This window comes from Chlorocebus sabaeus, chromosome 29, assembly GCF_047675955.1.
Source record: "Chlorocebus sabaeus isolate Y175 chromosome 29, mChlSab1.0.hap1, whole genome shotgun sequence".
Lineage (NCBI taxonomy): Eukaryota > Metazoa > Chordata > Mammalia > Primates > Cercopithecidae > Chlorocebus > Chlorocebus sabaeus.
The window spans coordinates 5,744,645-5,763,286 of record NC_132932.1 but is presented as its reverse complement, the minus strand read 5'-3'; the positions used below and the strand labels follow the sequence as shown (position 1 = coordinate 5,763,286).

General features: G+C 38.3%; 1 protein-coding gene across 5 annotated transcripts in view; it reads right to left on the bottom strand.

Annotated features, from left to right (window-relative positions):
- LINS1 (lines homolog 1) overlaps nt 1-18,642 on the bottom strand; it is a 29,033-nt gene that overhangs the window by 5,034 nt on the left and 5,357 nt on the right. For all 5 annotated transcript variants that reach the window (XR_005236787.2, XM_007990573.3, XM_073012966.1 and 2 more), the window contains exons 2-4: nt 2,274-2,770; nt 2,090-2,179; nt 721-862 (exon numbers count right to left, since the gene is read on the bottom strand). Coding sequence is in view for 4 of the 5 variants with exons in the window: in XM_007990573.3 (XP_007988764.3) it covers nt 721-862; nt 2,090-2,179; nt 2,274-2,672 (631 nt within the window). In the remaining variant the exon portion in view is untranslated. The remainder of the gene's footprint in view (nt 1-720; nt 863-2,089; nt 2,180-2,273; nt 2,771-18,642) is intronic.

Sequence of the window (18,642 nt, the reverse complement as noted above, 5' to 3'; positions counted from 1 at the left end):
AAAATGCAGTCTTCTTCAAATAATTTTACAATTCGGTTTTTACAAATATCACTTTATAAGATGAAAAAACAGATTTGGAATGTTTACCTCTAACATTAACAAATGAGGTTACACAGAATAATGGCCAAGAACCACAGTTAAAATTCATTTTATGGTCAGGTGCGGTGGCTCACAACTGTAATCCCAGCACTTTGGGAGGCCGATGCTGGTGGATCACTTGAGGTCAAGCGTTTGAGACCAGTCTGGTCAACATGGTAAAACCCTGTGTCTACTAAAAATACAGAAATCAGCTGGGTGTGGTGGTGAGCACCCATAATCCCAGCTACTCGGAAGGCTGAGGCAGAAGAATCACTTGAACTCACAAGGCAGGGGTTGCAGTCAGCCAAGATCATGCCATTGCACTCCAGCCTGGGCAACAAAGCAAGACTTGTCTCAAAAAAATAAAAACAAAACAAAAAAAAAACAAAAAAAAAATCATTGTACGAATATCAGTAGCATCAAACAATGCAAGGGATTTACGACCATGAAAAGTTTTACTTTTTTCCTTATGCTTTTTTCTTTTAAAACAGGTTATCCTCAATCAAAATATATTGGAAGAGACTGAGTTTTTCATTACTTTAAGACAGATCAGATGTTCCAAAGTAAGTTTTGTTTCTCATTATAAATACAATACTCCCAGGAGCAAGACGACGATTGTTTATGGGGCCATGTAATCCATACCTGTTTTTTGTGAACATGAATCTTTAAAGATTTCTTTTATTATTGCTGTAAGAGTCCAGAGGCAGTATATTGCTTTATTACTCTCAGAGTATTCAGAAAGATTTTTCTGGCAAAAAGCAATCCAGGAATTACTTAAGGTTATCTGCAAGTGAGAAAATAAAGAAAGTAGTTAAGGGAGGCCGAGACAGGCTGATCACGAGGTCAGGAGATCGAGACCATCCTGGCTAACATGGTGAAACCCTGTCTCTACTAAAAAATACAAAAAAACTAGCCGGGCGAGGTGGCGGGCGCCTGTAGTCCCAGCTACTCGGGAAGCTGAGGCAGGAGAATGGCGTAAACCCGGGAGGGGGAGCTTGCAGTGAGCTGAGATCCGGCCACTGCACTCCAGCCCGGGCGACAGAGCGAGACTCCGACTCAAAAAAAAAAAAAAAAAGTAGTTAAAATACAATATTTTCTTTACATAATACAACTGTATACCACACTGTTTACACATTTGGTCAAAAGAAGTATGATAATATGTGGTACACTGAGAAGGAACAGAAATATCCTAATATAATTTAAGTAAAAAATTTGAATATGCCATAGAAATAAAATAAAAAAGGAAGATGAAAATGTTAGCAGTGTTATCTCTAAGTGGTGAATTTTTAATTTTAATTTGCTCTTTATACTTTGTCTATTTTCCAAATTTTCTACTATAATATCACTTTTTATATTCAGGAAAAAGTTATTGAAAGAAGCAAGAGATTATGGTTGAAAAGTCAGTAGATACTTCATTTGTTTAACTAATTCAGAGATAAGAGAAAAACTCAACTCTGAATTTGTTTATATTGTTTTACATTATGCTGAGGATTGTGTTAGAATTTACATTAAACCTGTGAAAATAGGCTTGTTCTCAAGAGGTGGTTCCTAAATCTTTTTAGGGGAAAGGGGTCCACATAGTAGTTTGAGAATATGCAGAAAGTTATGGACTCTTACGTGAAACTCACCTCTCAGGTTAAGAATCTGATTAAGATTGACAACATATTTAAGACTCTAATCCTTGACACAAATCATCTATTCTATTCTTAAATTTTTATGGTTTTACATATGTTATCATGTGAGCAAACGTCTTATTAATACAAACATTTGAAGGGTAAAAATCAAATGTCAAAGAGCAATTTTAAAGAAACTATAAGAGAAACAAGTTGGGTGCCACGGCTCTCATCTTTAATCCCAGCACTTTGGGAGGCTGAGGCAGGGGGATTGCTTGAGCCCAGAAGTTTGAGACCAGACTGGGCAACACACTGAGACCGTATCTCCACAAAACATTTAAATTAAAAAAAAAAATTAAGAAAGAGAAATAATAACGCACTTTAATTACTTATCTTACCTTTTCTCTCAATTGGAAATAGAGAAGCAATGCAAGGCACTGTGCGGCCATGTGACATAACAATTTATCTGAATTTTGGAACATACAGATCTAGAGGAAAACAAATACAATTAACCACTATTGCTGAATGTTCTTAAAATTTTTATTTTAAATATCTAGATCTTTAAAAAAACAAATGGCTTACTAATTTAGAATCAACTTTGGCTGATTCTAAGAGAATTTTAATTATATCTCTGTATTTCTCCTTTGCATGGAACTCAGTTTTGACAGACAATATCCGGGTTGTCATCACTTTGATCACTGTTAACTGAAGGAGCATTACTTCTCTGGAACTGCGCATCAGAGAGTTGGTCTTCAAACATGCAGGTGCTACAGCAATGGGAGCCACACCGACAGAGATAGGCTGATGCCTGCCCTGGATACCATAGGTGTTTTCCCATTCTAAGGAGGTAGCTGTAGAGCAATCTTGATCTGAAACTCCTGGGTTGAGATAAAAGATGTAATCATGGCTGTCATTTTCAAGTGTGACTCCAAGAAGTACCTTCTTGTATAACTGTTCTAAAACTTCACAGAAAACTTTCATTTTGACTTCCAAAATGTTTAAGAAGGTCAACAACTCCAAGTTGTAAACATTAAATCTCAGAGGTGCAATGAATCTCTAAGATGTTTCTTCAGTGAAACCTAAAATAGGAAAAGTAATAAAAAAATTCTAAGTGCTATACACTTATTACAAGAGAAAGCAACTGTTTCCACTTAATCACCAACTCTCTCAAGTTAAAGGGTATGCTGACTGCTTAATTTTTAAAATGGAAAATTGTAATAGGAACATTATTTCAAGACCTTAACAATGAAATGGATGCTTTCCACACAGATTTGAGAGCATAAAATTGTTTAATTTTAACACAGCAGAAACTTGAGCTTCCCTCTAACAGTTTTCAATGACTATCAGGGTTTCTTAATCTTGGCACTATTAATATTTGGAGCCAGATAACTTTGTGGTGGGGAGCTGTTTTGTGTATTATAAGATGTTTGGCAGCATTCCTGACCTCTACCTTCTTACACGCCCAAAGCACTTCCCACCTGACCTGCCACATTTTGACAACCAAAAAAAGTCTGCAGACATTGTCAAATGTCCCCTGGGGGACAAAATCACACCAACTGAGAACCACTGAGCTAATTCAAATTCACTAACCTTCACCTCCAATTTATAGATAAAAATTTAAAGTTAGACTGCTATATGGTCAAACTAGATTATGGCTATTGCCAATGAAATTCCAACTTAAAATGCATCAATATCAGAAGCAGCAAGTAGTTACTATAGAGGGAGTATGGCAAGGAAAACTTAGGACTTTGGCATAAGCAAAAGAGATTACTGAATATCATGACAATGGAATGCTGGAGCAATCTGACCCTGGGGGGGAAGGGGGTTTTGCTCCTTTCATTGCCTTTGAGCTATTTCACACCTCAAATAATTCTTGTACAGAGATATGTGAATAACTGTCTGATAAAGAGGCAACCCTCTCCCCAGCGGGAAAAATCAGTTTTGCTTCCATCTGTACACCCTACATAGATTTCATGGTTTTCTTACTGCTCCTTTAAACAGGTTGTGCCTGGTTCCCTTACTAAAAAGGTAAATAAAATCTTTGATACGTGGTCATTTTATATGCGTTGTGATTTTGCACTCTTGAAATTTACCCTTTAACAAAATTACAGACTTCTCTGCCCTGACCCTTTTATAGACACCCTTCCCATCTTCAACTTCCAAAAGACTTCGGAAGGCTACCACTTATACTGGGTCTTCCGTCTACAATATGGCCCACTAGCCTAGTCTTGGTCTTTAATGGCTGGCTTCTTCCCGATTTAGCCTGAATTTCAATTGTTGATTACTCCACAACACAAAGCTGCCCTGTTTTAGTCCTTTCATGGAGAAATAAATATTAAGAAACCTATAGATTTTAAAGTTATGAATGAAACTTTTGATAAGTCTTCTCTGAATCACACTTTCAACCTGTGGTATGCATCCCATATGATTTATTAATACAAATGTTCATAATGTTGTTCCATCTGACAGTGTTACACTTTATCTTAGCCCTGAGTGCTCTCAGAAGGCCAGAATGGATAAGCACCACACCCTTTTTTAAACCAAGAAACGGTTAACCAGAAAGGACCAACTCAAATACAATTCCCAAATAGGACCTACTTCTACCCTTCCTTGATGACTCCCTTGTTTTACTAATCCCTACCTTTTCTCCTTCCTCTTTAAGAGGTTTCCCATTAGTGAACATTCTCCCTATTGCAACTGCCTGAACAAAATAATCTCCTTAATTGCCTGATATATCATCTGTCACACATCAGAAATTAGGTCTTCATGTTCCACCTCAAAGTCTAATTCTATTGCACTTACTTTATATTTTAGTTATAACATTTCTTTTCAAACTACTGATACTATAAAACAGAATATTTTGTTTTAATTACTATCACATGCTCAACTCTTTTAGTAAAAATTTCAGCAACAAATGGAATTATTTTTATTTAAATGCTATAGCAATAAAAATACTTCCAATAATATTCTTATGGGTCACTAAGTCCTTAAATTTTACCAAAATGAGAATGAAATTGCTATCTGACCCAGTTTCAACCCACACAAAGGGCAATTTCATATGGCTCAATCATTTTAGCACACCAACCAAAGTGAATGCCAGTAAATAAATATTCCAGGGGGTTGATGGGCTGTTTTCTCTCATGGTGGGACCCAGGTTCTTTGGTAAGAGTGATTGTGAGAAATTAGACTGAAAGGTTGTAAACTTTAAGAAATGCAGATTCAAAATGAGCCTTTAGAGACAGAGGGGGAAAAAAAAGCATTGGGGTTATGAGAGGAAGAAATAAGCTCAGTTTCTTCCACTATTCTCTTACAACACGCTTCTGACCTCAGATGTGTGAAGATTTCTCCCCACCAGCCAGTAAGCAAACAAAGCAACTCTGCACAGACCACTACCTGGGCATCCTCCAATTCAATTCTACATTATCTACCTGGGGATACCATCAGATCACACAGATTGAAGACTGAGCCACAATTCTAATGGCAATTGCAAGCCCCAGGATGTTTCACCTGTGCTTCTGATCAACTGGCTCTAAATCGGAGTTCCCTTGACTTCTCCTTTGGGTTTGATTAATATGTTACGGCAGCTCACAGAAATCAGAAAAACATAACCATAAATTCTTCCCTCCCCTACTCGACTGGCTAAGGACAAAAGAAGCCCACTCAGGCTCCACATCCTATCATTACAGTTCATGGCTGTCACTCTAGTGGAACGAGAAGCATGGGAAAGCGTGGTCTTATCAAATTATACAGATGCTGAAAGTTGGGGATTACACCCAGGTATCAAAGGAAAGCGCACAGCAAGCCATCACCTCTGGAGGAAAAGTATACAAAGCAGCACCAGTACCCACCTAAGGTCAGAGACGTCTGATACTCTAAGATTGGACTCCAAAGGGGAACACCCCACAGGGATCTTCTGGACCTCAATCTCTACAAAGGGGATGCCCTTGGCAGAGGTTCTGAGGTCTAGTACTAAACTCTCCTTAGAACTTTCTCTCGTAGTTGCAATACTGTTTGGCCCCAATATTGTTTGGAATCTGGAGTTTGTCCTTGAATGGTAAAGTGGGATGGTGTTGCATGTATCCAGGCTTTTGTGCTGCTGTTCTAAGCAGAGGGCCTGGTTAACGTGTGGTGCTCTTGTTTGGAACTGTTTGGCTCCAGTGTCCTTTGGGGTCTGGGGAGGTTTGGCGTTTAAAAATCAAACTGCCATGGAAAATGCTTTACTCGAAATTTTGGTTCACAGCCTTCATGGGATTATTTATTGCGGCAAACGAAGTAAAACCGGTGAGCTTGTATTGCTATCTCACGGCTAGGGTTCCAAGCTATTGGATCTTGGTTCGTGTATGTGTATACATGTCTAGATGTGTTTATTTGTATGTACATTTGTTGTTATATGCTGTGTTTACTGAACTGACTTATAAGAGTGCTCATAAATTAACTAAGTCTAAGCAATTTTTAAGTTCACGTGACTTAAGTATAACTTTACTAAACAAGCTGGCTTTAAAATTACTGGTAAAATAAAAACAAATGCCTTCAGAACTATCAGCATACATTTTTTGTCTGGTTTTATGTTTGTCTTTGCTAGATATTTTGAGATGTCAGCGTTTGGAATAGAAGATTATAAAACTATAAACCCAGCCAAAACAAAATGATCTTGGTTTGCGTGACTTTTTTTTTTTTTTTGACAAATCAGAGAAATCTGTGAAAGGAAAATATCTTGGGCCCCCAAAATCACTAAGCTAAAGGGAACATTCAAGCTGGGAATTGCTTAGGGCAAATGTGTGTCCCATTTTACTCAAAGTCATCCCTCTGGTCATTGAGATAAATGCATATCTGATTGCCTCCTTTAGAAAGGCTAATCAGAAACTCAAGAGCATGCAACTGTTTGTCTCTCACCTACCTGTGCCCTGGAAGCCCCCCCTCCCCACTCCCCTTAGAGTTGTCCCACCTTTCTGGACTGAACCAATGTTCATTTTACATACCATGATTGATGTCTGATGTCACCCTTGTTAAAACTGAAAGAACTGAGCACACTGAATGGGATAAATGTTTTAGGTAAACTTTTTGTGTAAATTAAATGTTTTGAGTTATTTTTGATGCTCATTTAATATCTGGGTCATTTCCAATGAAGAAAGGGATGTGATATGGGGAAGTATGTTTCTAAATTGTGGAACTGTTCTTATCTATAAATGCCCACATCTGATGGTTCAGAATTTCTTGCTTTTTGGGGTTTCACACAAGTTTTAGGTTACTAGGGATAAGAATTCTAGTTAACACATAATTCTGTAGATAATATGTGCCAAAAAGTTTATATTACTAGTGAGAAACATAATAATTTTGTCTAATTCAGAAGTTATCTAAAAGTTAGTTCAGATTACAGATTTGAAAAGGTTATTTATGAAATACCGTAGTAAGAAACCAGTAAGTAGTGGAGAAAGATGTGGAAAAGGTTTAGATAATAAAATATTCTTTAAAACCTGATAGAGAATTGGAGACATTTGGCTAATTAATGTTTTCAGTTAAAGCTCTTAGTCTTGATTAAAATAAAGTAAGTATTGTAAAGAAATGCAGCCAGGTTCAATGGCTCACGCCTGTAATCCCAGAATCTTTGAAGGCCGAGGTGAGCAGATCACGAGGTCAGGAGATAGAGACCATCCTGGCCAAAATGGTAAAACCCTGTCTCTACTGAAAATACAAAAATTAGCTGGGCGTGGTGACCCGCACCTGTAGTCCCAGCTACTCGTGAGGCTGAGGCAGGAGAATTGCTTGAGCCCAGGAGGCGGAGGTTGCAGTGAGCCAAGATCACGCCACTGCACTCCAGCCTGGCAATAGAGGGAGACAGTGCCTCAAAAATAAAGAAAATAAAAAAATTAAAAAAAAAAAGCATTAGCAGTTTGGCAATTCTTTAATATAGTTAAGCCTGAAGCTGGATTTAGTGTAGAGCCAAATTTCACATACATGCACGCATTGCTTCACACTATGTTTACTGTTTTGCATGGATAGTGCTGGCACTGAAGTACTTACTGGTCATGTGCCTAGAGTGAATTTCTTGATTGCACAGGATGTATAATGATACTGGTGAACTTAAGGAAACTGAATTGTGTAATAGTAACTAAATATTCATTATGTGGGTTTTTTGGGGCCCTGGGTAACACTGTAGCCTCCAAGATAGACTCAGTAGGAAAATTTATGGTTGGTTTTCTGCTTCTTTGTGCTTCTAGTTTTCATTTGTTTGCTGTTTATTCTCCTCTGGGCTTTGCTCGTGTATGCATATATATAAAACCAGGATTTTTTAAAGTTCCTAAGTGGAAGGCTTTTATTTGGTTCTGTGGGTATTTTGTTTCCTATGGGTTTCTAGAAAGTCATCATTTGTCCCATTTATCTGGAATTCCTAGGCTACCTTTGTTGGGAATTAATGGAGCACACCAGCTTTTTAATCTTAAACTAACTTTTTTGGAGTTTAGGCTTCCTGATACTTTAAGTGTCTTGATTATACTTTTGTAAATAGAATTTAAAACATATTTCTCACTCTGCCTAATTTCTCCAAAATTTGTAAACCATTTGTGAATATTCTTAACTCATGTGAATGTGTTTGTTTGCATTACAGTTGACTAGGGTCACCAGGGTTGCTTAGGGAGAAAGAGCCTAGAAATCTGGCATGCCATCAAAAGGGCAAGAATTTCTTAGTAGTTAGACTCTGGCCTCTCTCTCTCTCTGTGCAAACTGGTTAAATGAAAGGTAAATGTCACTGTTTATCTTCTCTATAAAGTTTTAATTAATACAAAAGGAATTCTGAGGCTGGTTGTAAGCTGCAGTGACTCTGGTGTGCTTTGTGTGTCTTCCTGTGTTGTTCTGTCATAAAGAGGGGTACCTTAGGATAAACTGTGTGTGTAGGTCCCCAAAAGCCCACTATTCAAGATGGCCCAGCAAATTGGTCAGTCATGTCCTTGGGAGTTTGACCTTGTAACTATGTGGCTGTACTTTCTCTTTTCACAACGGTGGCCCAGTTTAGGGTTCAATTCCTGGCTCAGGGAATGAATCCTTTATGTTATACCTGTGTATTTATATGTGTTGTGTGTATAATATAAAAGAGCTTTAATTAACTGGTTAATTAAGAGCTTAAATCAAATATTTTGTCAGAAAAGTAAAAAGTGTAATGCCTTTCATTTAGTTCATGTGACTTAAGTAATCTCTCGGAAATAAAGACAGTTTTAAAGAGTATTGGTAAAATAAAAATATCTTCACAAATGTAAACATTTGGTCTAAATTATGCAGGTCAGATATTAGGTTTGCTAAATGCTTTAAGGTCACAAACTGCTTCTTTGACTTTTAAAAATTCCTTAATTTACTCTGGAGCATTAGATTCTAGATAAGTCTTGGGGACATGTGAAATGAGCCATGCCCTCTAGCTATGCAAAGAAGGTTTTATATAAGAAAGGATCTTGTATGATAAATTCTTGTCCTAAAGTAAAATAACTGCTAGTTTAAAAGAGGGATGTTTAGGACAAGTCAGAAAGTCCAAGCATGTAATAGATGGTCTGTGTAAGTCACGAAAGAATTTATGAAAAAGAATTTATGCAAGAAATGTTGTACAATTTAAAGGTGATTAGGCCTCCTAAATGCTTTGTAAATGCCACTATGACTCTTAACTGTACAATTTGCCTGTTTTACAGCTAGGTAGGGCCTGGGACACATGGAGTTAGATGCTAGAAAGGGTCAGACTTTATCTGCATTTCTTTCTGGGTTCTAGGCTCCTCACACCTAGTACTTAATTAAAACCCCAAACTTATCAAAGTTTTCACCAAAAGTAAAAGTCACTAAGAGTTAACATTGTAACATGTAACTGAGACTACTGAAGAAACAGTTTTACATGCAAGGTGTGTAAGAAAAGTGAAAGGTGTTGTTCATAAAAGACTATAAGAAAGCATAGGAATGTACATTTTTGCCTGGTTTAAAGGGTTAAAAAACAGAAATAACCAAATTTCCTTGTATAAAGCAGCTAACACAACTAGAACAAGAATGAATTAAATACTTTAAGAAAATACTTTTTGTCAGATTTTCATGTTAAACCAGCTAATACTGAAATTGTTTATATATACATTATGAATGAACTCCATGATCTAAGTCAAATTACCTTATGATAACCCATCAGTTACTAGTGCTATGCAGCTAATTTGGAGAAACAACTGGCATTCAAGAGGATATAAGTCTAATATTAATTAAGCATGGACTCACTGGGAACCAGGATGGTCACCTTGTCCTTTCCAAGTCCTTAAAGCTTTTATTATTAAAAGTTCTGCATTTGATGACTCATCACAGAAAAGATAAAAGGATCCAAACTGAATATACTGGTGTGGTGACTTACAAATTACTGAAATAGTTTATAACCAATGTTTGGGCCCATATTCCTAAGAAAACAATCAAAGCTTCAGGTACATTTGGTCACCTGATGGGCCATCTAAACATTTTATAAAGTGATTTCATTCAATTGTTATTTTCAATGCATGTTTTCTGGTTGTATAAAAGCTCTCCTATGCAAGAAGGCTCATGTTATAAAACTAAGACATTATACCACGGTGTATTTTCACCAGGTAGAGAAAGTTTTTTATGGTTCGCTGAGGACAATCAACCCCTTCACAATCTAGAACCTAAAGATTAGATCTTCTGAGAACATCAGAGAAAGATTGTCCTTGCCATCCACATTGCAGCAAAATTTTGGAACCCTGAACTTTGGGTTCATAATCTCACAACTGAAGAGGGTCCCTCCACACTCTTGGAGCTGTACACCCACAGGAACCCTTAAGATAAAGCTAACCAAGGAAGTCTCTCCCCAGAAGAACATGGCATCCTTGATGTGAACAGCTTTTTCCAAGATCACAGATCAAGACTTCTACTATTATGAGACTCTTATCTTTGAATATTTTTTGTTTATGCCTCTAAGAACAACAGAAATGAAAAGGGGGTCTGTTGTATGCACTTATGTGGTACACTTTTATTTGTGAAGGATTTTGCTGCCAGCCTCATATATGAATAACCTTATACTTTGACAGATAAAATATGAAGGTCCAATGCAGGTGAGAAACTTTAATGGTACACACATTGCCTCATAATCAGTCAGAAACAGAACACTGGTTCACTCCTCTTAACCCATATCACGAGTTAAAGAGAACATTGCTAGGAGGCATTCAATCTTGTAGAAGGGCATCATTTGTTAGGTCCTTTTTCCATGGCCCTTTTCCATTGCAAAAGAAGCAATAATTAGAAATGCTTCCCTCATGACAGGCTGTATAACAGATTCTTCTGTAAAGGCTACAGTTACACAATAGACTTTAAATTCCCTTGTTAAAGTTATGATAGAAATGGCTGAACACGGCCACTGCACTCCAGCCTGGGGGACAGAGCGAGACTCCGTCTCAAAAAAAAAAAAAAAAAAAAAAAGAAATGGCTGAACAGAGGAGCTGCTGGCACTTGTGGCCTATGGAGAAATACAACAAATGAAAAGTATAGAGATTCATTGTAGGGCATTAACAAAAAGACTGCTTGGTTAAATGAGTAGGCTCTTGAGCTCATTCTTTGATCTATTTGATTCTAGGTGGTTTGGTTTATGGGAACCCCGGGTAAGAAGCATACTCCAAACTCTTGGTATTATCCTCCTGATAGTCGTAACAATGGTCTTGGCCAGGCGTAGTGGCTCATACCTGTAATCCCAGCACTTTGGGAGGCTGAGGCAGGCAGATCACCTGAAGTCAGGAGTTTGAGACCAGCCTGGCCAACATGATTAAACCCTGTCTCTACTAAAAATACAAAATTAGGCAGGCGTGGTGGCACACACCTGTAATCCCAGCTGCTCAGGAGGCTGAGATGGCAGAATCACTTGAACCTGGGAGGCAGAGGTTGCAGTCAGTCAAGATCGCACCACTGCACTCTAGCCTGGGCAAAAAGAGCAAAACTCTGTCTCAAAAAAAAAAAAAAAATAATAATAATAATAGTTTCCCTTGTGCACTGTATTCTCTTAAAGGTTTTAAATGCTTGCACGCAGCCATCTCTAGAATGTCAAATGGTCTGTCTTCAACTGGAATGACAAGAGCTGAAAGAAATGTGTGAACATGAGGACACCATAACCTATGAATCACACACTGAGACCAGAAACCCAAAATGAAGGTAACTGAGAGAGGTGCTAAGGCCCTAAGTTTTGGTCACACTCTCACCTAAGTGAGAATGTGACCAAAAGGGGGAATTTTTTAAAACAAAATTATGGGAGGCCATTGTTTTGGACTGAACTCATGCACTAGGCCCCAACAAACCAACAAACCAAACCAAATCAAACCAAAATGGAGTCGCTTGCATTAAGACATTAAGGAAACACATAGATCCTAGAACAGACTAGGTTTTGTTTTTCTCCTACAAATCTCTAAAAAACGTTCTTGGCAGCATAAGTATCCACTCCCTGAAGTTCCCATTAAATCTTTTAACTAAATTCATTTCCTCTCGCCTAGAAACCATCAAGCTTCAGATGATCATGCAACAAAGGTTCCAGCCAGTTCCAGACACTACTCCTGGTCATCAAGAAGCTACCCTGCCTCCACTAGACAGAGTGGGGCGAGAGTTCTGTTGATTCCCAATAGGTAGGGACTATGCCCCAAGCCAGCATGAAGCAGTTACAGAAGACAGATCATCGGTCTCTCTGCCTCCATAAAGATTTATGGGGATCACATCTTTCTGGGGGGAATGAAGCAAAATAGGGTCTGGAGGTAGGAACATAAGGCTAATTCATGCTGACTTTCTAGAACTAAATCAAATGGAAACACTTCACCTATGAAGTATCCTCTCCATTTACATAGCACGTAGAGTAAGTAAGTGACTTGACTTTACCCTCTTCATTTACATAAGGCGTACACCTAGTAATCAATGGAAACCTCTAGAGGGTATGTAAACGCCAAAAAATTCTGTAACGGGGCTCTTGGGCTTGACCCACTCCCACCCTGTGGGGTGTACTTTCGTTTTCAATAAATCTCTGCTTTTGTTGCTTCATTCTTTCTTTGCTTTGTTTGTGTGTTTTATGTGCCTTTCCTTGCTTTGTTTGTGCTTTCTTTGTTCAAGACGCCAAGAACCTGGACACCCATCAACTGATAACACTTCTGGATTTTTACGGAGGCTTCCTTACTTAGGCATGGTTGATGAAATCACTGGCCCTTGGTGATAAACTCAACCTCAAGTCCCTCTCCTCTTCCTGAGACTGGGGATAGGGCTGAAAGTTCCAACTCTGAACAAAGGGCTGGTTCCCTCCCCGCAGCCAGCACTCCATCCTGTAGCCATCTAGATGGTCCAAAAAAAATCACCTCATTCACATAAGGTGGGGTGTGTGAAAGGTGTTTATTATAAATAACAAAAGACTGCCTTTGACCTTTAGTGCTCTGAAGCTGTTCTTGAGCTGCTTCAGGAACCCAGGACAAAAGGCCATATATTTACTTTAACAGAAGATCAACTTATTGTTCTAGTTCCATAGGAAATAATAGGCTTAAAGGAGATGAGCCTGGAATCTTAGATGGAAATCAAAATACATTCGTCTTAGTAATACAGGTCACAAATGCCAAGGGGCCAGGCAGTTAATGAATGAATGACGACAATAGGTGCTAGGCTGTTTTCTATTGTGATCAAGCATAAACTCCTCTTAATTACACTGTCTTTAAAATAAATGTCTGTGGGTAGCCCAGTGGAATTGAAAATTGCAGTTTGTGTGTGTTTTTTAAATCAATTGTGGTATTAAAGGAAAGGATAAATCCTTAAGAAAACAAACTAGGGGATTTAACTGACCACAATTTTTTCTGAAGTGGATGCTCTGAGGTTTGCACATCTCATTCTGCATTATCATGCTGGCCTGGGGGAATGTGTACTCTTCAGACAACAAGCTTTTAAGAGACACCAACAAACCCAAGTGTCTGAGGAAGGGTGCACAGGATGCTGACAGGCTTTGAGGCCATCTATATATGATAAATGAGAGATTTATCTAGCCTGGAGAGGAAACAAACAATTGGGGCAGTCTTACTAGGTAAATGAAGGGGCAGTGCTTCTCTTAAGTGTTTTCTCTTGACAGAGGAGCTGAAATCCCACACCACATGGCCTAAGGGTGACCCATATTAAGTATAAAATTTGTCTGAAGCCTCTATTAATTAAGTTCTGTAAACTATTTGAATTTTGCATTATATGCCTAAGAAAACCATGTGTTTATTAATATAAAATAACATACTTTCTACCCATCTTCACCAAAATTGCTGTGTTAGGAATACGAATCGTTATTGAGTACCTACTATGTACCAGATACCGCTCTAAGTGAGTTTCACAACAACTTTATGGGGGGGGGTACTTAATTATTGTACCCATTTTACAGATAAGAAAACTAAGACAGAGAGATGTTATGTCACAGAGCTTAATGGGCAGAGTCAGGATGTGAAGCCAGAAAATCTAATATCAGAGCCTGTGCCCTTCACCACTCCACCACAGCACTCTTCAAACTTCCACTGGTGCTCCAAAAGCCCAGGACAAGAGTTCAACATTGGACCCCAAATTAAGTAGTAACTTATACAGCTTAACTGTTCACATTGTAAAACAATATCAGTGCTCAGAATCATTTTCACACGCCATGCAAGATCTAAAATCAAGGTCAATTACTATGCAATTTCCCAATATAAACTAAGATTATTTTTTTCAAAAGATACTCAGCAACTACAGGTTGAAAGGTGAATCAGGACAACCATTTGACTGAATTTTTAAAATTATATAGTCACTCCTCGGTACCTGTGGGGGATTGGCTCCAAGACCCACCAAGGATACCAAAATCCATGGATGCTCAACTCCCTGGCAAAAAATGGCATAATATTTGCATATAATCTGTGCACATCCTGCCATATACTTTAAATCATCTCTATATTACTTATAATATCTAACACAATGTAAGTAATGTGTAAATAGTTGTTACACCGTACTGTTTTGATTTGTATTATTTTTATTATCATATTGTTATTTTTTATTTTTTCTTAATTTTTTTTTTTTTATCTGAGGTTGGTTGAATCTGTGGATGTGGAACCCGTGGATCCAGAGGGCTGACTATAGTTCCACTTAAGCCCCAGAATCAATAGGCCAGCATGGTAATCAGACCTTCAGGGGTCTCTGATTTTGGTTAATGATCATGAATCTTGTGAGATCAAATGCTGTTGGTAGTGCTACTGTCAGTGACATGGTTTTCTGGAATTGTGAGTTTCTGAACAAAACAAAGAGCAGTTGTCCCTCAGGATCCATGGGACATTTGTTCCAGGACGCTCTAAGCATACCAAAATCTACAGATGCTCAAGTCCCATATATAAAATGGTGTAGTTATTTGCATATAATCTATACACATCCTCGTAGGTATTTTTAATAATCTCAAGATTACTTAAAATATTTGACACTGTACATTGTAAATGCTATGTAAATATTTGTTACACTGTATAGTTTAGGAAATAATGACAAGAAGAAAAAATCCAGACATGTTCAGCACCAACTCTGAGCACAGGGCTGGTTCCCTGGCAGTCAGCACACCATCCTGTAGCCAAAAATTTTTCCCAATTCCCTAAATACTTTTGATCTGGGGTTGGTTGAATCCAAGGGAACAGAACCCACTGGAATGGAATCCGTGGATATGGAGGGCTGACTGTACTTTTAGTGGCTGTACCAAACCCAGCAAGCTCCTCGTGAAGAATCAACTATCCACTGTTCCTCCTCAGGCATCAACAGTTCATCAACATTAAAGGCACTGTGAATAAAGGTGACTATGACCTTGATTTTGCTTTCTCTAAAATAATTCCAACCTTCTACAAAAATTAACCCTAAATGGGTCATGGCTGTAAAATTTAAGCTTTTAGAAAAAAAGTGTAGGAAAAATCTTAGGGATCTGAGGCTAGTCAAAGCATTCTCAGACTTGACTATAAAAGCATGATCCACAAATGTAAAAACTGATAAACTGGAACTCAGCAAAATTTAAAACTTGCTCTGCAAAAAACCCTAAGAAGATGAGAAGACAAGCTACAGACTTAAAGAAAAACATTTGCAAAGCACATGACTAGTACCTAGAATATACAAAGGACTCCCAAAACTCAACATTAAAAAAAAAATTGAACTACAAAATGGATCACAGACATTTCACCGAAGAGGATATAAAGATGGCAAATAATCACACAGACAGATGCTGAACCATATTAGACATTACAGAAATAAGAATTAAAACTACAGTGAACTACCACTACAAGAAGAGCTAAAAATGATTCCAAATGCTGGGAAGGATGCTGAGAAACTAGACCTCTCTTACACTGCTGGTGAGAATGTAAAATTGCACATCCTCTTTGGAAAACAATTTGTGGTTATCTTTAAAAACTAAATACGCAACTGTCATATGACCCAGCAACTGTGCACCTGGGCATTTACTCCAGAAAAATGGAGACTTATTCACATAAAAACCTGTACCTGATGTCCTTCAGTAAATAAATGGTTAAACAACCTGTGGTCCACCCATACCATGAAATACTACTCAGGAATAAAAAATGAAAGTACGATTGATACATGCAACAACTTGGATGGTTCTCAAGAGAAGTACATTGAGGAGAAAAAAGCCAATCTCAGAAGGCTGCATACTGTATGATTCCACTCTTGAAATGACGACATTAAAGAATGGAGAAGAGAGCAGTGCTTGCCAGCTGTTAGGGAGGCCACTCTCACTTGGTGGGAAGGACTATAAGGGGTGACGTAAGGGATACTTGTGATGATGGAACTGGTGGAGGACACGCTACCCTACATATATGATAAAGTTGCACAGAATTAACTATACACACACATAAATGAATAAAAGTAAAACGGGAAATCTGAATAAGCTGGTGGATTGTGTTGGTGTCAATATCCTGGCTGTGATATTACACGATTGTTTTGTAAGATGCTACCATTAGGGCAAAGTGGGTAAAGACTATATAGTATCTCTCTGTATTAATTCTTTTATATTATTCACTGCTTATGAATCCATAATCATCTCAAAATAGTTTAATAAAAAAATTTCAGACATCAGTCTTTTGATTCCTAGCATTAATATGTATAGGATTTCATTAGTATCAATTAAAATATAAATAAAATATATTTGAATTTTGATTTTAAAGGGCTCTAGACCTAAAACTGAACAGAATGGTATCTAAAAATGTTAAGAGTATTTTCTTACAGAATATTTAGAGACAGGGTCTCACTATGTTGCCCGGGCTGGATAGCGGTGGCTATTCACAAAGGTGCAAGTATAGCACACTACAGCTTCAAACTCCAGAGCTCAAATGATCCTCCTACCTCAGCCTCTCCAGTAGCTGAACCACAGGCACATGCCACTGCACTCAGCTGAAATACGAAGAACGTCTAAGTACACTGTCTACTCGTTAGAAAACACTCTCCCATCACTTAACTTCGAAATTATCAAAGAACAAGCTCCTAGTAATTTAATCTTTGTTTTTACGTGACAAAAAATGCCACTACTTTTTAGGACATTTTCTTTATTCAGAATACAAAAAAAATCTAATTTCATGGTCAATATTAAAAGTAAAAAAATTAAAAGTAAAAGTAAAAAAACTAGTTTTCTTAATATGATGTGGCTACTATACAGACTAATAGACTGGAAAGTCAATAGTGGGCCTTCCCCTAATTCAACAACAGGTTCAAATCTGACCACAGCCCAAGAGGATGCTTAATCTATTTTGTTCCATTAATGAAGATGCAATGACACTTGAAGCAGAAGTTGAGGCACTCCAAACCAAGGCTGTCTTCCAAAATTCTGGTTCCCTCCACCAATCAAAACTGCATGAATTTTGACAGAAAAAAATAAAATGGGTCTGGTTAGACAAGAGCACCTCCCTCCCCTATTAAAAGAAGTGGGCCAGATATCTTCCAACAGCATGCCGTGTGCCAGTATCTTCCCTTTAGTTCCATTCTTCACCCTCCTCAGTGCCCCAACAGGCTCCAGGAGATTTGGAGTGGGAGGGGCCGAAGGCAGGCTGGACTTTCAAGCTCCAGCAACTGCCAGATCTCCTTACCTTCAGGGCTAAAGCGGGTGCTGGTGGTTACTGGCCCTTTCCTCAAAACAATGGTGCTCAAACTGTGCTATGCACTTGTTTATGAAAGCAGACTGCAGGGCCCTACCCCAGGAGTTTCCCGTAAGATAGTTCTGGGGTGGGGCCCAATAATTTGTATTTCTAACAAGTTTCCAGGTTACTTCTGAGACAGTGAGAACACAAATTCTGTCACATGTTTGTAAATTGTCTTCCTATTAAACTCTTGTCTTAGGACTCTGAAAGAGGCCAGATTTTTTTGGCACGAAGGAAAAGCCTGGCAATCAACTTATAGATAAAAGACTTAACGCTTAAAAGCATTTTTCTGTCAAAGTGATATACTGGTAACAGCCTGATGATACAGGAGCTAGAAATTATTTAGACAGATAGTGAGGGTAAGAGAGTCCTCAGCAAGGCTTCCCTTTTAATGAAAAGCAGCCCCCAAATCATTTCTTTTCTAACAAAAAGCGGCCTGAAAAATCAAGCTGCAAGCATAGATATGCAAGCTAAAAGCCTGCATAGGTGAATGCCGGCAGCTATGCCAATAGGAAAGGGCTACCTGGGGACCAGGCACAGATAAGAATGTAACAAAGAGGAAGCCTGCTGCAATTGGTTAAATCCAAGCTGGCCAAAAACTTGACCGAATGCATACTCTTGGCTGCACTATGCCCCTATTACCATAAAACTTCCCTGGGGAAACCTCCACTCCCAGCCACGTACCTGAAGCCATGACAGTTCCAGATTAACCACATTTAGTCAAGAAAAGGGTGGCACCCTTATTCGGGGAACTGCCTGCCCATTTCCTGTAAACCTTCTCCTTTTATTATAGAATACTTTGTGCCTTCATC